The sequence below is a fragment of the Wasmannia auropunctata genome, unplaced genomic scaffold, assembly GCF_000956235.1.
Source record: "Wasmannia auropunctata unplaced genomic scaffold, wasmannia.A_1.0 LD336090.1, whole genome shotgun sequence".
Lineage (NCBI taxonomy): Eukaryota > Metazoa > Arthropoda > Insecta > Hymenoptera > Formicidae > Wasmannia > Wasmannia auropunctata.
Genome location: NW_012026800.1, coordinates 2226923 through 2247629, shown reverse-complemented (window position 1 = coordinate 2247629; position 20707 = coordinate 2226923). Strand labels below are relative to the sequence as shown.

Genomic DNA, 20707 nt, shown 5'->3' with positions numbered 1-20707 from the left:
GAATCGAATGTCGGACCAAGCAACGAACGTCACGCAAAACGCGTGCGGTCGTTCTAAAGAAACACGTCCGGGGAGAAGGACGTAGGATGAAAGGAACGCGGATGATGTACACGCGGGTTCAGTTCGAGCTTTCACACGCGAAACCACCATCGTCCTCACGCCTCCTCGCGTTCTCCTTCTCTCCCGAGAGTCGTCTCTCCCTCCCCCCTTCCCTCGGGATCGCTCCTTTGCTCCGGGGGTTGCGTTCTAACGGAAGCCTTCAGTGCGTATACGCCAAGCCCACATTGCCGGCTAGCTACGCGGCGCGGCGTGGCGCGGTGCGGCGCGGGGCAACCGACCGACCGCCATCAACCACCGACTTCAAAGAGCGAGAGGTCCGCGTAACCTTACGCTACCGCGCCGCCACCCCGGCTGCCACCGCTGTCGCTCTTCTCCGCCCCGTCGCCGCCGCCAGGCACAAATTAAATAGCCGTGCCAGAGCGCACCGTTTACCGTTACTACCCCTATGCTGTACCTACGTGTGTGCCGGCCGCGCGCGCTGCTCAGTTTTTCATGCGTCGTTGAACCGAATGTCCCTTTTAAAGGCTTTAACGATTACTAATTTAAATCCCGCGAACCGCGCGCGCGGAGCTTTCACCCCCTTTCCGCCAGCGCGGCGTGACGCGGGGGGATCGCGCGCGCAAGGGCGCGATCGACCGTGTCATATATCCGCCTGGAGATTGAAACGGTTTCGAAAGGTGAGAACCGAAAGGAAAAGAAGCGCGAGCGAGATCCTCTTCATTTTAATGCGGCGGTGTAATTGCCTTTTTGCCGAGGCGCAAGAAATCCGTGACCCTCGCGCGCGTCGCACGCATTCGCTTTAATTCGCGCGATCTCGGGAACGAAGAGTTAAACGTGGCGCGGAACGACCGCTTCTAATTTTCGTCGCGATCGAGAGGATCCGCGTGAAACGGTTTATTTTTACGGTGTTTTTCGCCGACCCGCGCGACACCCGATCGATCGTGCCGGAGTCGATTTCACTCAATAGGAAGAACCAAAAGCGCGCGGAAGCCAATCTTGTCCCGCTTATAGACGCGCACCTTGTGAAAACATATCGAGTCCCCGTTGTGTGTTCTAAACGAATTAACAATTCAAACAGTGGCCGGCGAGGGAGCACTTAAACTAAAATTTAGTCTCTAGAAAAACACACTTAAAACTTACTTCATCTCGCCGAGGGTACGGACGATCGCGGCTTCGTTAACTTTTATTTAAAAAATATCTTCGAGTCTCTAAGATTATGTACACACGGCTGCACATACGCGCGCACGGCGACGTCGCAAGTGTTTTAACCCGTGAAGTTGCAACATTTCGGCAACGCGAGTCGGTGTAACTTCACGCGTTAAGTTAGGTATGTATTCTTAAGCTATGTATTCATGGTATCGTTTGTCGCTCATATTTAGCGACAAACAAGTCACGTAAAATTATACCTATGTCATATGGCATTTTGATCGTCGCTTGTGTAAATGAGTAGCAGCAATAAATTTTTTATTATACACGGAAAGAAAAATTTTGCTGAATTCAGATCTGAATATAATTTTTGTTTAATAATTAAAATAATTTTGTGGGAAAGTCAAAATGATTGCTAGAATATCAAAACGTTTTATAGCAATACTTATCAGTTTTAATATTCCAACAAATTATTTTGATAATTCAATAAAAAATTATTTTCAGATCTGTTTTTAGCAAAATTTTTAGACTTTTCAACATAATCGTTCTTTCCGTGTACCCACAAGATTCGATGCGTAAGAGCGACGTCGCTAAAAGTTCAGTTCAAATTTTTACGTTGTCGTTGGCGACAAAAAACAAATAAAATTCGATCACATGACCACTCATCGCTACGACAAACGACACCACGAAAATTGTACCTTTAATCTTGGCACCTATGCTTATTTTTTACGGTCCAGATCTGCAGTAGCTTTTTTTAGAAAAAATTGTAAAAGACTAGAATAAACGTATAACTTATATACCTTAAAAAGTACAATGTTTCATGTTGCTTCCCGTTTCTCTCACTCAATATTCAATCCCCGCATTCATTATTTGACACATTTATTCGTATTATTCATTCTTATTTTGCATTCGTTTTTACGCCATTAATCTTTCGCGCGAGATGGAAAGAGCTTGGGGGAGGGAAAGGGGAATACAATAAAATCAGAGTCTAGTAAAGAGACGATATTCCTTGAAATAACTGCAGAGAAAACTGCAAGCACATACATTTTCGCGCGAAAGAATCAGAAGCAAATACTTCTTTGAAGGGATACAAATAAAAATTGGGTAATTTGTCTTATTCTGCACCATTGATGTCAAACGTAATATTTGTTCTTAATCTTATTCTCATTTTTAGCTTTGTGATTCTGTTGTATTTATTATACTTACTCTTAGAACCCTCAAATGTTCATAAAACTGCTCGCAAAAAATATGTGTGTGATGTATGGGATGGGTAAATGTGTGTGCGTTTGCAGTACATGAGCGAACGGAGGTTCGTTAAACTTGAAACCTGAGCGACTTGCGCGAGGACGCGGCGGATCGTTCGTTCTTGCGGAAACTAGAGTCTATAGCCGGAAACTGCACTGTTGCCACATCTGGCGGGTTTCGACGAAATTGCGTCGCGAAGTTTGTCGGTAACAGAAATTATTCCACATCTCTCGTATTATACCCGTAGAAGAGTCTTAAACTCTAAACAATTCCTGCAGAGCACTGCAGAGGACGATAGTGCACGATAAGAATTTTTGCTGCGCAAATACGTAAGTAATGTAATCATTTACATTTTACGATATCGCGATCCATCCATCTTTATCTTTAAATATCTATAATAACAAAGCGCCCTAGTGCCTCAGAAATAATTCAAATAATTATTACGTTCTCATAATACTTAATTCTTTCTAAAATTAAAATGTCTAATATATAGAATTTCAAAGAAGGAAAAGTGGAGAGTCCATCATTAATTAGTGAAAGGCAAGCGTCTCTTCAAAATCAATCCACAGAAGCGTTCGCATTGCGCCTGCGGTTTCGGACTTCCCTGTGCAATTCCGGCCACGAACACGCGTACATATTATACTCCACGCTCGCTCTCCTTCGACAATAAGTATGTCGTAACAGTATGAGTCATGGCAATCTTATCGCCGGGCGGTTCCTTCGATCTACTTGGAGCCGCTCAGAATTCCGAGATCGCTATTTCTTGAGCACGCGCGCGCTCGCGCTTTTAGCTTTAAGAGAGCCCCGTTTTTCTCAGTCGTGAGACCGCGGAGCGGTGGCAAACCGAGACCGAACTGAGCGCGATGTGAAAGTCTTCAATGAGAGTCTAAATACCGCCCGCGTCATTCGCCACCACGAATATCTCAAGGTCGTGCGATCGCTCGCACGTACGATTGTAGATCACGAGGGGATCTACACGCACAGCAAACGGGCGATCATGGTCGATCCGTAAAAGACGCACGACGGCCTCGCTTTTTCCTCGGTTCTCAGTCTCGCAGACGGCTCGCTTGCAGCAGTTGCAGCATGGGCGCGGGTTATTGCAAAGCCTTCCGGAGGAGTGCCGACTCGAGTCGGGATAAACCTGCTGCAACAGGTGTGTATCACGCGCGAGGAAGATTGACTCTCTCTCTAAATTACCGAAGATCACGCTGTAAAAATCTGAGACAAAGTTTTTATTTTACATATCGCGCTATATATTGATATATTAAAATTCCTTTTATAGGCATCTAGTTTTTCTTCTTTTTAAAAAAAGAAGAAAAAAACCGCATAAAAATAAACTACTAGTTTAGTAAAAGCACTAAAATGTAAGTGTCACTATACTCATACCAGCAGTGACACTTAAATTTTAATAGTGTTTTCACTGCACTATAATAGTTTATTTTTACGCGGTTCTTTTTTTCCTTTTTTTCTCTTTTATTTCTCCTTATTCGTCTAATTTGGTTCTTTTTTCTTCTTTCCCTCTTTGTCGTTTTTCCCATTTTCCTCTTTTTCTATTTCTTCTTTTTTTATTCAATTCCTCTTCTTTTAATCTGCGCACGCGGTAATCGATTGAATCTTTTTGCTCAATTTTAAAATTAATTTCCACGCGTTCTTGCATTCCGCGTTCCTAGAAGAGGCGAATTACGCCGACGGCGTTACGCTAAAACGTGTTCGATTAACGTCGAGGCTGCGTTTGCATGCGACTAGATCGTGATTGAGCGGTTTGTGAGAAACGACGTTCGTTGTGTCATATAGCACGAGGACGGACGGCATGAATCGTAGTAAGGTTCTCATCGCCTTGTGAGGACGATCGATGTGGTGCGTCAGGACACTCGCGCGTCTCGCGCTCGGGCCGCTCGAACGGAGGTGGCCCGCCTTGACAGACTTCTCGTTTTCGCGTCTATTCCAGGGTATGTCTTCGTGTGACGCTTAAATGCTTAATAAGGTGTATACAAACACAAGACAAGTACGGAGTGCAGAAGCGATACTTTTCGTTATTGCCGATCGTCCGAATGCATGAAAGTGTACCGTGAGTTATTGATCGCTCACGATTAGCAAGAAAATGTATGTTTTTTTTTTTCGTTAGAGGTTATAGCGAACGTGGAGATACGAGGCAAGCACGCACTGTATGTATACATACATCGCATTTCTGTGAACTGGCCTACATTCTACAATTGAGTCACGCTCACTTTCTGACGCTGAAAAATAAAATAAAATACGAAGCGATCGGTAGAAAAATTTGGCGAAAGCGAAAGCTGGTTTGCGTTGCATTTTAATGAATAAATAGCGAGATCAATACGGGGTGGAGTAACAGCTGGTAAATATTGATCTTTTCGGACAACTAATTTTTACGAATTTTCTTCAGTTTTTTTTTGCCTTTATTCGTGTTAATTAGAACGGAATATTCTTCCGTTTTTATTCTCCGTTTTTATTATATTCTCGTTATTCATTGCGCTTTTATTCGCGCGTTCCTCGGGGGTGTATCGAACGATGCACACGTCTATACACCACGTGCGCGACGCGCGAGTCGCGCCGATGCGCCGCAATATACATGGGGAGTCCCCGTCTCATCGGTTTCAGTCGTCGTTTCGCCGATAGAAACTATCTCGCGGAAAGTTATCACCGATCATCGTCCTTCAATTAAATCACTGATAACCTACCGGCCGGAGCGCGACTACCGAGATTCACGTACGAGATAACGTCGCGCCGAGACTTCCCCGTTCCTCCCCCGGCAAGATTTCCTCGTGCTTGTCATCTATGCTGCGTTATGTAATCAACGCGAGTTGTTTGTTGTATACGTCGCTCGCGAGGATCTTCGTTTCGCTACGGAGATATTTAATGATGCAATTGATCGGAGGTACCCGCCTGTCATTCAAAACTCGCAAACTGGCTTGTCATGAGTATTCTATTGTTTACAGGCTGTTATGGAGACGTAGGGAATTACGTGCGTTGGATGCACGCACACACACATTTACTGAAAAATATCACACATTCACATATTTTTACGTTTTACATCTACGTGCTGTAGAATTAGAACTATGACTAGATTACACGATTCAAAGGTATAGCGAACTCCCTTTTGTAATTCCTTGAAGATATCCGTTCCGATTATGTTGAATAAAATTAAAGAGGAAAGATATTGCGACGAATGTGATACAGCAGAGAGTATCCCACGCAAATGTAATAACAAATTGCCATGTTGTTGCACTCGTGAGTCACCTGTTGCTGCGCACATCTTATAACACCCGTCTATAATAAGCTACAGATAATTATTATACATATACTTGAATGATAAATTATCTTGTACACTTCTTAGGCTCCTCCGAGCAGCATGACTACGTCGAGGATGTGGTGTGCAAGCAGGAGGATATCAACGAAAATGAGATGAAGATGCTGCCGCTTGGCGACAATGGGAAGATTTTGCTGGTGAAGCAGAACGGAGAATTGCACGCGATCGGCACCAAATGCACGCATTACGGCGCTCTGCTGCACACCGGCGCGTTAGGGGAGGGCCGGGTGAGGTGTCCGTGGCACGGCGCGTGTTTCAATATCAAAACCGGGGACATTGAAGATTATCCAGGCTTGGATTCCTTACCGTGCTACAAGGTACTTCGAGTACTTTACAAACTTATCGAGCTCTCGCGTCCTATATCTCGTCTTGTGTAACGTGCTACCCCTATGTATACCTGCTTTAAAATAGGTTCGCGTAGACGAAGACGGTCTCGTCCACGTGAGGGCCAAACGCAAAGACCTGGATATTAACAAACGCACGAAGGACATGTCCGCACGTGATCCGGCGGATACGAAGACGGTCGTGATAGTTGGCGGCGGGCCGTCGGGCGCGACCTGTGCGGAGAGTCTGCGACAGGAGGGCTTCGCCGGACGCATCGTTATGGTGTGCAGGGAGCAGGCGGTGCCCTACGATCGAATAAAAGTGTCCAAAGTGTTAGATTTCGACGTTCAGAAAGCGGCATTACGGCCACCCTCGTTCTACAACGATCACAATATCGAAACGAAACTTGGAGTAGAAGCGACAGGTACGAAAAAATAGGATCAACATATACGTCTAACGAATCAATTCTAAATAGAATCGTAAGGATCGTAACTTGTCCTCGTAAAACTTGTAAGAATTTTATGACTGGAAAATAACTATGGAATTGTAATTCTATACATACCATAAGACGTATAAACATTCATAAGTATTTCTCATAAATTTTACGGCTGGCAAGACGTTATCTGTAAAGATATTGCATAAAGTTACAAGCATTCGGTTATCAGTTCTTATAGATCTTACGAGAATAAGTTACAAGCTTTATGCCGCTTAGAATTAACCCATAAAATCACGTCACCCACTTCACATTTTTTACATACATTCTCACATTCTGTCCTCACATTTTTTTCATATTCTGTTACAGGTCTAGATACGACTCAGAATATTGTCAAGCTGAGTAACAACGAAAACTTGAAGTACGATTATCTGTTTACTTGCACAGGCAGTAAACCGAGGATGCCAAGTGTACCTGGGGCGAATTTATCGAATATTTTTGTCCTACGAGATTACACCGACGCGCAAGGTGTGTACGCGCTTCTGTCCCGCGAGAAACACGTAGTTGTCCTAGGATTAGGCTTCATCGGCATGGAAGCCGCGGCTTACTGTATCGACAAATGCGCGTCTGTCACGGTAATAGGACGCGATACCGTGCCCCTCAAAGCGATATTCGGCGCGGACATCGGCAATAGAATTAAAAAGGAGCACGAGGCAAAAGGTACAAGTTGTGTGTAGCATGCATTACGTATTGCTATGCGTTGCGTGTTGATAATAATAATAATCAATATTTCCAGGTGTGAAATTCATCTTCCAGAATAATATCAAGCAATTCATACCTAAGGAAGGTGAAGAAAGTGTTGTGGCTAAGGTCGAACTTACGGACGGTCAGATTCTACCAGCGGATATAGCTATTGTCGGAATAGGATCTACCTTCTACACCGATTGGCTGAAAGGATCTTCCGTTCAAATGAGGGACAACGGTACTATATTAGTAGACAAGGTATAACACATTCTCTATCGGGCACACGGTACTTTTCTAATTACATACTTCATAGTTGGATAATTGAATGTTAATTGAACTGTAGCATCTAAGGACGAACGTGGAAAATGTGTATGCTGGCGGTGACATAGCTTACGCACCGATATACGGATCCGACGACACGTCAGCGGCGATAGGTCACTATTCTCTAGCTCATTATCACGGCAAAATTGCGGCTCTGAACATATGCGGCAAAGAAACTCCTTTGAGGACCGTGCCGTTCTTCTGGACCAATTTACTGGGTAGAAATTACAGATACGCAGGTAAATTTTTGCACTTTCGCAACATGTTTTTTAACAATATTTCAAAAGTATCACAAGCGAACGTTTTGCAAAGAGATCCACTCAATCTTTGCCGCTTTGCTTTCAGGCCATGGGAAACCCACTAGCATAAAGATTCATGGCTCGCTGGATAAACTGGAATGGATCGCTTACTATCTCAAGGATGGCAAAGTAATAGGAATTAGCAGTGTTAATGCCGATCCAGTCGTATCGGATTTCGCAAATATGCTTTACGAGGGGAAGACCCTGACCGAAGAGGAGATCAATAAAGATCCGTTCGGTTGGATGAGAAATAAGCCAAAGGAAGTAACTCGGTTTCAAGAGAGCCGTTTAGTCGATGCTCAAGCTTGAATCGTTTTATACGAACAATATAATTTAATGCTTTAAAATAACGATGTCACAGTATTAGTCTCAACTTTTACTTTCCGTACATTCTGTATACCTTATTAGATAAACTTATGTAACATATTTCATGACATTATGTTTCTTGCGTTAAGAAATGCTCTATGTATATTCTCGGCATTGTGCTGATCCAAAATGTACAAAAAAAAAAAAAGAAAAATAAATGTTCTTCTTAGATTCATTGTCTCTATTTAATTTAAACCTAAATTATAATCTACGAAACAGAATTACACATATCTGTAGAAGGCTTCTCAATCCCACGCTTCCGTGACTCTCATGTGGCACAGACGCTCGGCGATAGTAACCTCTTTCTGGAACTTCTGACGATTCAGCTCGATTATGTCCGCAATGAACCGTTTATGCTTGTCTGGCTCAAGATCTTTCATGTGGCCGCAAGATTGTTCACGCGTGAGGTAGGGATGCCGCAGGATCAACATGTTCTGCTCTTCCCTCTCGAAATCTTGCTTCATCTTTAGTAAATCGTGCATAGACGGTTCCTTGACTTTACGGTATTTCCTGCGTGAGGCAAAGGATTTACAGAGAATTACGCGTGTCCCGCGTGATGTTAAGAAAGTAATATTATATGTTACGAAAACGTGTGATTTTTAACTCGTTAATCTAAATGAGGTTAGTTCTCACAGTAAAGTCACTCACCCTCTGAATCTGTATGGTATTTTGTTGGCCCAGCCTAACATCATCAATCCAAGCCGCATTGTAAGTCAGATATTGTACTGTCAAGCGATTGTTGATATACAATACTTAATTTTTATATTATTCGTAGATACACGGTCTCTGACGGTCTCCTTAGCTTTCGGAGCATGCTTTTTAGGTTAAGGTTGTTATGCTTTGCTGCCCTCTCACGAGAATGTCGCAGTGCACGCGATCAATTTAAAATTCAGTCATTAAACCCTACAGCAAAATCTTTTTTTTTTAACAAAGATTAATAATTTTATCTTATTAAGTTAATCGATCAAAATTTCTAAATTTTGAACTTTTAAAAATATATAATATGTAGCTATTTGAATTAATATGTAAATGTACTATAATATTTAAGTTATAATTTTACATTATGTGTTCATTAACCAGATTTTTGTATTTAAATTTGGGAATACAATTTCTGAAATTTGAATCAGTAATTTATTCTAGATATTTAATAATTTATTTTAGACATTTAATTTCGGAAGCATTTAGCCCTTGACATTCACAAATTATTTCAGTTTAATTAATCCGTTCTGAATAATACTCAGAATAATGTCAAAATTAGCTTACGTTACTTTTTGCCGAAATACTGCTCTTTCTTGACGATTTCTCGAGGGTATCGAAGAACGAAACGAGCGAAATTTCATTACAACTGTATTACAGCTAAGGTGGACGAGGTACAGACATTGCCCTGTTTCGCACAGTAGTAAGAATCAATTTTCCCTACAATACAAATAATACAATATTTCGAGAACACAGTCGATATTTTACAGTAAGAGCCTCCTATAATTCCTCCCCTTTGTGTAAAACCAACTCGCTTCGTATTAAGTTATCGCATATATTAAATTCAGCGTCTAATAGAAATCAAAATGTGGCACTCAACTCCGCCCGCCTCTATCAACGGTTAATTGTAAACGGTATCTAAACTCTCCATTAGCGTGGCAACCTGTTAGATCAATCCTCAGTAGCGAATGCAACTGCCTCAATACTTAGCAAGTACTGAACTTTTCTTTTTTTTTTTTTATACTAAAGATGCGAGACTAGAGTTACATTAAAGAAAGGGATTATGTTGAGTATTATTTTGATTATTAATTGGCAGAGAATTGTGGCCTCTCTGCGCCGGCGGCTGGTAAATTGGCAGCGTGCTCCGTTGCTGACCACGCTTCTTATTGTATCCCTTACTCCCGCCGACGGCACCGCTGCCACCTCGTCGAAATTCCATACCTGCTGCAATCGTCATCATTTTTTTCGTCAAATTACATTGATGACTGACATAATTTAATGTATCTGGAGACGAACGATTTGTCGCTCACCATTTATGTGATTGTGACTCTGATCGTAACGCGGCTGTCGATTGTTGGGACGTTGATCTTGCCGTCTATCCGAAAGATGATCCTGAATCTGAAATTGTTACAATTAACAAGAAATATTTTATCAGTGACCAAAACACATTATAATTATAATTTTACATTGCGCTACTTTACATACGTCGTCTGTTATCGGTATGCAATCCACCTGGAGCACTTCCTCATAATTTTCGAATCCCTTGAATTGCACCACGCAAGTTCTCTCGGAAACGCCAGTGACTTCGGCATTGTAATACTGTAAACAAAAACAATTAAACAATGCGAAAGGATATGAAAAAAAAAGGAATGACGCGTGGCTCTGTGTAAGATCGACTTATAGTAATGAATTTTCGATTCGATTTCAACTGTTGTATATCCACGTATATCTCAATTTTTATACGAGGATTGATTATAGAATTAAGAGAGAGCCGTAAGTGGCGTTAATCCGCGCGGTTTTTGTGCACATTTTAATTTAAAAAAGTTTTTTTCAAAAAAAAGTGATACGTACCCTATTGTCTTCCCAATACTTGGCCATACACTTGTCACCTACTTGCCATACCCATGTACTATTAATGTTGTGGCCACCGTAATTACTCTCGTTCCTCTGCACGCTGGGATTCATGGGCATCCTGTTGCCAACGTTACTATTCGGCTGGTATCTAAGTTGACTCTTAAAATTCTGTTCAGTTGCATTAGACGAATATACTTTAGGGGTTCCGTTTTGCTGAGCCCGGTTATGCCTATTATAAGAAGCATCATAAGAATGCCTATTTCTCGCCTCGGGCTCGAGGTGATTATAGTTTCTGTTACTACCGAGATTCTTTCCCTGTAACTCAGCCTGGACTCTGTTATAGTTATCGTTACCGCTGTCACCGGCGTTCACTACGTTACTTGTGCGCGACTGAGCGAACGTGTTTCTGTAATCGTTCGGCGGCTGAGAGGGCTTCTGATACGCTTCTCTGCCGCCGTCGTTCTGATACTGATACTGAGGCTCCTGGTTGCGTTGAAATCGCGGCGGTTTGTTCTGCGGCACGTGACCGGCGCCGTTGTATTGCGAATACGCGGTGGGATTGCTATTATTTGTACGCTTACTATTTCTGTGCTCCTCCGAATATCTTGGAGGTGGCTGGTACCCGCGACCACCTTGCTGCCTCCTGTTAGAAGACCAATATCAGTACTCGCTACACGCTTCGTTTATACATTTTGCAATTCCGTTTTTTTTTTTTTTTGTAAGATAGCTACGTACCGTCCACCTCTTCCACTTTGTACATCAGTACCTCTCAACGACTCAAAACGATCCTGATTACTTTCATTATTGTGCATGTAATTGCTTTGCGACAAATTAGTCGTCTCGACAGTCTCGGGCTGCACGGGTAACTTATCCTCGAGAAAGTCGAACAGAGATATCTTTCCACTGCTAGGTTTACTCTCCTCGGCCTTCTTCTCCCGCTTGCCACGTGGCTCTCGCGGTTCTCGAGACTCCTTGGCGCTGTTGCATTAAGGTTATAATCCGACAATTGAACGTATGAAGGAAAAATAGGAAAAATAAAAATTAATTCTCTTACTTGTGCCTAGTGTCGGTCTTCTGCAGGCTTTTCAGAGCTCTGTCCACGTTATTTCTATTGACTCTCAAAGCGTATTCTGCCTGCTCTACGGTAAATCCACGATCCACGATTTTCTGTACGCTATGATCCAATAACTGTGAAAAACGCATATAAATTAGATCTTCAGACATTAATGGAAACATTTAATTTAATGGAAAAATAAAAAAGCAAGTCAAACCTGTTTATTCCCGCCGCCAAATACTTTCTTACTGCCCTGCTTGGCAGCCTCGGCTATCGCATCCTTGCGCTGAGTCTCAAACTCAGTGTTCTCCTTGCTAGGTTTCTCTTTTTCCGCCAGTGCTTTGAAGTTCTTATCTTGCTCCGACACTTTTATGATTTTTTTACCAAATGGTATCCACGGTGGCGGTCCACCTTCTTCGGCAGATCTTACTCGGGTATGCGAAGCTAATTTCTGTAACAAAAACAATCCTGTACTTATGCTATGCCCGAAAAATTAATTATTACTATAATAAATGTCTCTCAAGTAAAATGTAGTTTACCTTATTTAATTCCCATTTTTCCACTAAATTGGCAACTTTTCCCCCGAGCACGTAAACTAAATGCGATGGTTTCAACAAGAGGAGTCCATGAAACACAGGTAGGGTTCCTGAATTTATCAGTATCTTTGTACCAGGTGGTGTGTTTAAACTACGACATACAAAATAGACGATTAGAAGAGACAGAGTTGTAAAGTCACAAACAGAGTTGTCTCATCTACAATGAGAGTAGTAAGTCGTAAGCTGTAAGAAATTGATCAATCACAGTCGAATATGAGAGGAATAATCAACTATGAATGGTCAATTTCTTACAGCTTACGACTTACTACTCTCATTGTAAATGGACCTTGAGAGATGACAGGAGAGAGTAAGTAACGCAATACATGTGCCTTACCTTAAAGCCGATATATGTTCAACTTCTAAGGCTTGAAAATTATTTTTTCCATCTGTCAACGATAATTTTAACATCCGCGGGACTGATTTCGACTCCTCATTTCCTTTGGGCGTGGATACATTGCGTATCTTCTGTATTTGCAACACGATGTTGCCCTGATTAATATCCCCATTTCCGCTGCCAATCTCTCTCAAGTCAAGCTGCAAATAATTTATTTTTTTTTCACATTCACTCCCACACCTTTCGACATAATCGAATGTAATAAGCAAACACCGCAGATCCCTGTGGTGTTTGTTTACAATCATATTGATACGTACATCCAGCAGTCGTTTTATTATCTTCTGCGTGTCCATCACGCTACCCGAATCGGTTGCCACATCGTAACCGTGCTCGGACAGATACCTGAAAAAAGAAGCGTAGACGAAAGGGTTGCGAATATCGAGCGGACCACGTGACGGAGGAGAGAAATGAATTCTCTTTCGCATGGAACGTCAGCGAGAAAGTGGAAGAGTACACTCACCATCCCAATGCCTCAAAGCTCTCCATGTCTGTCCCGGACTCTTCCTCTCACCTTGTTCGACACAGACTCGGGACGTGTCTCATAAAACTCGACGCCGCTACCGCGCGAATCGAGCCGCTATTACGTGCCGTCCGTGAGTCCGCGACGCGCCGCACGCGATCGCGCGTATGCAAACATCTGACAGCTGACAGCGCGTTCTCGAAGGTGCGACGGACCGACGGAGGAGGTTCGTGTTTCCTCTCCACCCGAGTTCGACGACTTGGGGGCACCTTCGAGGTACCGTCGAGGGGCTGTTTCTCGCAGGCACGACCAGCGACGTGAGAAACAGGATCGCGATCTGAGTTTGGCGACTACGATCGCTCGAGACGAAGGAACCGCACCTATTCAACCCTGAAAACACTCCGTCGCCATCTTGCATAGCTCGGAGCAGCGTGCGTTTCGGCCATAGACGGCATAGATCTGAGAAATGACAGACCGTGCGGCGCGCCAACGGTGCACTCGGTTTAAATTAATTATAAATTTTTCATTTTCATTATTATGCAAACTAATTTAAGTTGAATTAAATTAATTTCATTTTCATTATTAATTTAAATCAATGATAAAAATAAAAATATGAGAACAGTACAACAGTAATTAATAATGAATAATGATTTTAAAAAATTCGTTAAGTAGTATGGACTCGTGAGGTGTGTACATTTGAAATTTTATTGCATAATAAATTCTCTAATTATATGCCTTCAGACGATCAATTTATTGGCATTATATTAGACGTCATCCCGATTCATCGTACGTATCAGAATAACGTTGATTGCGTCGCTTTCAAATTTTTCGAATTTTCCATCGATGCGAAACAGAAATAAATCAAACGACGCATTTAATTACGCATTTAATTAATAAATGTCAATATTTTAACATTCATTAATAGCATTCATACACTGATGACTTGCTATTTTGCGACGTTCACTGGATAGAAATCTTGCGCACAATTGACAGAAACGTCAAACGTTCGCGGATATTTATCGTTGACTTAATTCATTTCCATTATAATTTAAGATAAAAATAACACAAGTATAGACGTAAAACACGAGAATATTATTTGTTATTCAAGATGCGAAATGCGTATGGAAGGTGTAGTTGATAAGAGCAACAGGTGTAGCATGTCGCTGCAGTGAGTGGCGTGCAAAGTTGACCGCACGATTTTCGACTTCCCGCCGACTTTCACGTTATTCTTTCGTCGCGATCCAGCAAGTAATAATTGATGAACAAAAATGTAATAATAAATAGTAAAAATAGATGCGCGTGCGATTAACGTCGGCAAAGCCGTGCAGAGTGTCGTAATCTTCATAATAATAATAATGAGACTTTTTAGAATAAATAAATGCATGTTCGCCAATGAAAAAAATTTATCGTATCGCGGCGGCAGTGCGAACGTGCGACAGTTACGTCAAGTGAATTTCGCACAACTGTAGCGTTATTCGGACGTGGGATTTCTTTTGTTATAATGATTACGTAAAGTTAATTGAAATGTGCGGCAGTAATTAGCAACGATCATTCTTTAAACAGGATTTTTCTAACAATATGTTTGTTCAAGGACAAACAAAAAATAAAATTGTTTGCAACATACATACACCGTAGAAAAAAATTTTCAATTCAAATTAGAAATTAAGATTTAAGACTATTATGAATAAATTCAATAAATTCGTTGGTCTATTACTTTGACATTGATGGATCAATATCATTATTAAACCTTAAATATTTATAATTATTCAATTTTAAAATACTTACATCCGTTCATTTTTATTTTGTGCACTCATAATTATATTTCTTAAAAATTTTGCTTGTTTGATTGAAGAGTGAGAAATAATAATATCATAATAACTTGAAAATACGTTTACTTTTACGAAAACGGCTTTGCGTAATCATTTTTTACTTTAAAATATTCTAATTATAAAATATTTTCCATTTTTCTTCCTTGTTTGTTATTTGAAAAAAAATGCGAGAATACGATATATGAATAATGTGTGTAGTGAAAGTGATTAGTTTCTAATATCTAAGAATTAATTTACACTTCTTACTGTACGTTTTGCATTAACTTTCTATCTTTTATGAATGCAGCGTCAATCGTAACTTTTATTTCCTATATAGATTTAAGATGTTTGCTGGTGCCAATTTTTCATTGGGATATGAGGGATTATACTAAGTTTCTAATCCTTATAAATGTAGCCCGTCGCGGTGAATTTGTAGTTTCAACTTCGTGAATTTTTAACATTAATTTAACAGAACTGTAGTAACGGAAAAAAAAATAAACAGCATGTAAATAAAGAATGAAATATACACAAGTTTAATTCTTTTACGTTTCTTGATATTCATTTCGTATAGTACCTAATCGATACGACGAAAATATATCGATTACTATATGACTTATTCGTAAGAAAATAGTTTATATAATTTATAACAATCAATCAAGTTGCGTCAATAGCTTTTCATGCTTTCTGATGTAAAAATATTTTCAAGGTAATTTTTATGGATGCAATTGTGATTATCCATTTTGTGAGTCAAATACGTACGTCTAAAAATAACTCGACGAAGTACGTTACGTGTATCATTACGAGTGTACCATTTTGAAGAAATAATCTGGCAATTATCCCGGGACATTAGGGCGGCTTGATTAAAACCCTTGAAACCTAAATGATGATTGCTTCAATTAGAATCAACGGTTATTACTTGGGTGGAGCAGTCGCTAAACAAACTTCGAAATTACTGCCATCGAGTGCGTACTAAGTTTGGAGATGACGGAATTGACGGATGCATGCGACATGCATGTAAACGATCACGACCTACATTGAATTGCGTAACATTTCGTAGAATTGTTTAACATTTATATATTTTCGATAATTAAATTGAAACGTGCCTTCTCTGAAATTCTACGGTAATTCGACGGTAATTACGTTTTGCAAACATTTTTGTAAAATATAAAAAAAGTATATACAAGAAATATATACTCATTTTAACTGATTTTAAAAAATAGCAGATTATAAATTCACAATAAAAAATAATTTAGATTACGATCCCTTTTGTTTAAAGATAATCATTTAGGTAATCAATTTATAAGGATTACTCTGTAATGTTAGAATAATAATTACATATGTGTATATTATATGAAAAGTAGTTTAAAAGTACTACGATTTGCTTTTTAAGGGTAATTTCATATTTGGCGTGTTAATTATCGAGTAAAAGGGTTCGCCAGATTGAGATAACGAAATATGATACACCGCATTTATTTGAGCGTCGATCTCTGGTAGCAATTATCGAGGTAGCATTAAATCAACAGCTTCGCCTTTTGCCGGCAATGGCTTGATTATCACATCCACATTCCTAGCCGAAAGTGTGTGGCCTCGTGTAGCAGGGGCCCCGCGAGGAGCGGTTCCCCGTGTTTCGCAGCGCGTGCGGTACCCTCTTACATCGTGTGCCGCGTCTGTATGTTACCGGAGCATATGTGCCAACGTGTGATTCCCCACTTTCGTTGGCCCCCATCGTGGTGTTTTCCTCGTGCACACCGGCTCGCACACAATGGCTCCGTACTATAGTTAGATCACGACGGTAGTAACGCGTACGCAACGTGTATTATGGTATAGTCAGCGATGACTTGACGAGGAAGGAGAGAGGCGAAGGGTGAGGAAGAGAGACAGAGGGGTACTACTACGAAAACAGGTAGGGGAAGGGAGAAACAGGAGGGAAACAGAAGGACGGAGATCGAAAGAGAGAGTGCGAGCGAGGCGGTTCACTTCAGGTCTTACCGTTTCAGTTTCACTCCGGCACGGTCTGAAAACGCGCGCGCGTCTAACTTGGCGCCTCGGTTCCTGAATTCTTTCATCGATCGACACGAGACACATCCGACATCATCCTGAAACACTTGCCCTCGACACGAACGACGACTCATCGCCCGAGCGTTTTTCCCTCCGCGCGTGACGGGGGAGGCTTTTCGACCAGGGAGAAAGGAATCGTTTTTCCTCATTTATTTCCCGCGACTGCCCGGCGGCTGGAGAGAAAGGGACCCGACCACAGGAGGGACCAGCGTGAGTAGAGATGTTGAGCAATCGAACGGCGTTAGAGGATACCTGAGCCCGCGCGCGTGGTTCTCACGCAAACGATTTACTCCGCCGCGTCTCCGAGAGACGAGGAAGTTTGGAGCAAAGACGCCGAAGTTGCGTCGGGGTGATTCATCGTCGAACCGCCATTTAACGCGCGGCAGTTAAATATGAATCATATCAGTTCGATGTTTTATGTGCTCGCTTCTTATCCCGCCAAACAGTAGAAGTTTCAAGGTGATCGGAAATTTCTACTTTTTGCGCGGGAGTTCCTTCTGCAAATACTTAACTCTTTGAAATTAGTATTAATATTGATATAAACGAAGTCGCCGGCACACGCACACGCACGCATTCAAGATTTGTTTATCTTTTAAGATAATTCCTAAGTTCGCTTAACTCAATGGACGGTTATATCATAACATTGTACTAAAGACGTGAATCAGAAAGGAAGTGTAATTAGATATCATTTAGTTCATTGAGGAAATGATATGTGAATTAACTTACACCCACGTTCAAATAATATCAATCTGCAAAGTGACGCAAAGACGAGAACAACAATGGTAACTTTCTTGATTAAAGTGTTAATTTAATTTACACCCGGAACGAATTTGATGACTAATAAACGAGAAAGTCGCTGGCTGTGCAAATAATTGACAGTTTACCGCCAGGTTTCGTCGCGTTAATGTCTTTAAGTCTTCATATCATTTCGTATCACTGCGACAATAGGTGGCTAGTTTGGCGATTATCGTTAACTTGCGAATTTTGCAACTAAATTCAAGATAATAAATAGATTACCAGCTCGTTATTGTAAACAATAAAAAAGTCAGGATAAAAGGCCAAAGACGAGCGAAATACAGATGTTAGTTAATAAAATTTAATATTCAAGTCATATAAATGAAGCGATGTTTTTTTTATTAACTAACATCTGTCGCTCGTCTTTGGCCTTTTATGACTTTTTTATTGTTTAAATTCAAGTCAATTGAATTACCTCTCGCTCTTGAATTATTATATAATAAATTTGTCAATTTTTTACATAAGACAGGAAATAACATTTTTATTTCTTTCAAATTTTGATTGCTTTGTTTGAAATTCTCTCTAACAGTAAGAGATAAATAATTATATTGAGGAAGAATCTTCTACAAGATGTTACATCGCATCGAGATATGAAAATAAATCTTTAATTGTGGCAACAGTAATAAAGACCAAAAGAATTCAACCTAAGAAAATAAAAGAAGTAATAAAATGAAAAAAAAAACAATAACTGAAACTAGCCATTTATTGTCATAGTCTCGAAATATTCATTTATATCTAAGCAAATATTCCGAGTATTACAAAAAGAAACCGAGAAAAATGCTTCCCGCAAAAGTTACATAAAATTACTGCGTCTCACTTGCAAGAGTCACTCGACATTTGCATAACGTTTCAACGCTTGCAGAAACGCTTCTTCGCCAGTCAAAGTATTCCAAGCATTAAGCATCCTAAAATGCCTAATCAACAACGCGACGAGGAATTTCGCGGGAAAGTTTTGTTTTGCTCCGCATAAATAACGTCGCGCATTGAAATCACTTGGTGAGTTTCCACGCGCGACTTCGAAATGCCATGCAACGCTCCGCACGGCTCCGCGCGGTCGCATACGGCTCGCGAGAGAGCCAGTATTATCGATTCCCCCTCGCAAGGCATTATGGTGTTTATGAAAACTACCATGAATCGTGGCGACGACGGGCGCTCGTAAATCGCAGGGGCAACGATTCGCGACGGCGATACGCGTCGTGTTGGAAGAACGCGTTCCAATTGCACGTGTCACGTTAGCTCGCGAGGAAGCGCGCGAATCGGCGGTGATTACAAGACGAGTCGGGCTAAATAGAGATTAAGTAGAGTCTGCTTGGAAACGCTATCTGGAAATATTATCTCGAGAAACACAAAGCCCCCGTCACAACCTCGGGCGGAGATTTTAACTTTCGATTCATCGAAGGGCCGCACCTTCAGACTCCGCGCGCGGCTTCTGCCTACTCGGCGGCGAACGTTTCTTCTCCCGCGCTCACGTTTCTCTCTCTCGATCTCTCTCGACGCGAAACCATCGCGAACATGCACGAGATTGTTCACAGGTGTGTGTGCACGCGCGCGCGTTTATTTTTAGCGCGCAGAAAAAAACGAAACGCTTCGCCTACTCGCTCGTGCGGATAAGCACGCGATTGTACGACGAGCGACATGCGGATGCTGCGTCTTTCGCGCGCGCGTCGCGATTGTCCGCCGAAGACAAATATTGACGAAACGCTGAAAATAATTTTTGAAAGAGTTATTCTCCAGCACGGAGAATCCACGGACGCGGAATCGTTCAAGATTACGTCATATAAGTATATAATGTCGTGCGCTTAATAAGCGAACATATGAATGTCCATCGCTTTGGGGAAAAAGATGATGTTGCTCGATGTGTCGCGTAGTAGTAGGGCAGGCTGCACACACATGTGTCAGAATTCCGCCGGATAACTACGACGCGGTTCTAGCTGATGATGTCAGAAGATTTTAATTGGAGAGTATAATCGCGTACATACTATTTTGCCGAGTGATTTATTAATGAGCGTCATCAGCGTCATCGTAGTTTTCCTATACGTGCAGTTTTCCTACGCCAATGAATAATCTTAGCAGAGCTCTCATAATTCTGCGGCGCCTGCAGCTGCGAATTAAATTCCAAAGGCACGTAGCTCCGCGCGCAAGGTGTGCTCCAGACGCAACTGAATCATCTTTTATCGCCTCTCGAATCTCTGATTGATCGTTCGATATCGAATCGGCGGCGGAAAAATTTATTTGACTTCGAGTCTGACTAATTGATTAATTCACGATTCTTTCTCGGACTTTCTCACCATCGTTCTACGATGACTTCAGAGGTGACGCGATGCCGCGCGCGAGTCTGACGGTCAGAAATTCAACGTCAGAAAGAGAGAAAGAGAGAGAGAGAAAGAGAGAGAGAAGAAGAAGAAGAAGAAGGCCGCTTTGAGAATGAAGAGGAATTCACTCGTGGCTTCATACCGCTTCGTGGAAATGAGTAATCGAACGCGGTCAGCATAAAGCGAAGAGTGACTTAAAACCTTTCGCAAGATAAGAACGAAGCTTCGCCGCGCGGTCGCTTGCGAGATGCGGGGATTGCAAGTGCCGAGCATCGGTCGTCGCGCGCGCGTCATTTTTACACGCTTCGCTCTGGCCGTGGATTACTTAATGCGGCGGGCAGCAGAGAAGCCACTTTCTCTCTCGGTCTCTCTCTCTCTCGGTATAAACTCAGTGTTTTCGAGACAGTATATATA

The 20707-nt window shown here is 41.6% G+C and overlaps 4 protein-coding genes across 7 annotated transcripts in view; 2 read left to right on the top strand and 2 right to left on the bottom strand.

The window, feature by feature from the left end:
• The first annotated feature begins 3150 nt into the window (after positions 1-3150).
• Positions 3151-8439, top strand: LOC105447890 (apoptosis-inducing factor 3-like). Of its 3 annotated transcripts, XM_011686159.1 has the most exons (8): positions 3565-3604; positions 4246-4400; positions 5807-6096; positions 6191-6527; positions 6906-7256; positions 7333-7538; positions 7624-7840; positions 7947-8439. In XM_011686159.1, exons 2-8 carry the CDS (start codon positions 4304-4306, stop codon positions 8207-8209), a joined length of 1761 nt encoding a protein of 586 aa, XP_011684461.1. In that variant the 5' UTR covers positions 3565-3604; positions 4246-4303; the 3' UTR covers positions 8210-8439. The 3 variants fall into 3 exon arrangements, with proteins under 3 accessions (XP_011684462.1, XP_011684461.1, XP_011684459.1); XM_011686160.1 differs by lacking the exon at positions 4246-4400 and having other exon boundaries at positions 3151-3604; XM_011686157.1 differs by lacking the exons at positions 3565-3604; positions 4246-4400 and adding an exon at positions 4437-5347.
• On the bottom strand, positions 8214-9088 carry LOC105447891 (ribosomal protein 63, mitochondrial). The gene is made up of 2 exons (XM_011686161.1): positions 8915-9088; positions 8214-8776 (listed from the first exon to the last, which is right to left on the bottom strand). The coding sequence occupies exons 1-2, from the start codon at positions 8971-8973 to the stop codon at positions 8512-8514; spliced, it is 324 nt and encodes a 107-aa protein (XP_011684463.1). The 5' UTR covers positions 8974-9088; the 3' UTR covers positions 8214-8511.
• A 300-nt stretch (positions 9089-9388) lies between these two features.
• LOC105447889 (tudor domain-containing protein 3) lies at positions 9389-13773 on the bottom strand. 2 transcript variants are annotated; one of them, XM_011686156.1, is made up of 11 exons: positions 13321-13773; positions 13118-13202; positions 12801-13000; positions 12410-12557; positions 12088-12321; positions 11871-12004; positions 11552-11794; positions 10814-11459; positions 10448-10561; positions 10273-10360; positions 9389-10183 (listed from the first exon to the last, which is right to left on the bottom strand). In XM_011686156.1, exons 1-11 carry the CDS (start codon positions 13344-13346, stop codon positions 10011-10013), a joined length of 2091 nt encoding a protein of 696 aa, XP_011684458.1. In that variant the 5' UTR covers positions 13347-13773; the 3' UTR covers positions 9389-10010. The 2 variants fall into 2 exon arrangements, with proteins under 2 accessions (XP_011684458.1, XP_011684457.1); XM_011686155.1 differs by having other exon boundaries at positions 9600-10186; positions 13321-13772.
• A 3302-nt stretch (positions 13774-17075) lies between these two features.
• The window catches only part of LOC105447888 (CD151 antigen), a 7850-nt gene continuing 4218 nt past the window's right edge, over positions 17076-20707 (top strand). The window contains exon 1 of the mRNA XM_011686152.1: positions 17076-17396. The gene's annotated coding sequence lies outside the window, so the exon portion shown is untranslated. The remainder of the gene's footprint in view (positions 17397-20707) is intronic.

Coding starts and splice junctions, on each gene's coding strand:
- LOC105447890 (XM_011686157.1), top strand. CDS start 5,248: ATGCTGCGTTATGTAATCAACGCGAGTTGTTTGTTGTATACGTCGCTC. Junction 6,097..6,190: donor ATTCCTTACCGTGCTACAAG/GTACTTCGAGTA, acceptor GCTTTAAAATAG/GTTCGCGTAGACGAAGACGG. Junction 7,257..7,332: donor AAAGGAGCACGAGGCAAAAG/GTACAAGTTGTG, acceptor CAATATTTCCAG/GTGTGAAATTCATCTTCCAG.
- LOC105447891 (XM_011686161.1), bottom strand. CDS start 8,973: ATGCGGCTTGGATTGATGATGTTAGGCTGGGCCAACAAAATACCATAC. Junction 8,777..8,914: donor ATACCATACAGATTCAGAGG/GTGAGTGACTTT, acceptor TGCCTCACGCAG/GAAATACCGTAAAGTCAAGG.
- LOC105447889 (XM_011686155.1), bottom strand. CDS start 13,346: ATGGAGAGCTTTGAGGCATTGGGATG. Junction 12,322..12,409: donor AAAAATGGGAATTAAATAAG/GTAAACTACATT, acceptor TTTTTGTTACAG/AAATTAGCTTCGCATACCCG. Junction 10,562..10,813: donor AGTATTGGGAAGACAATAGG/GTACGTATCACT, acceptor TTTTGTTTACAG/TATTACAATGCCGAAGTCAC.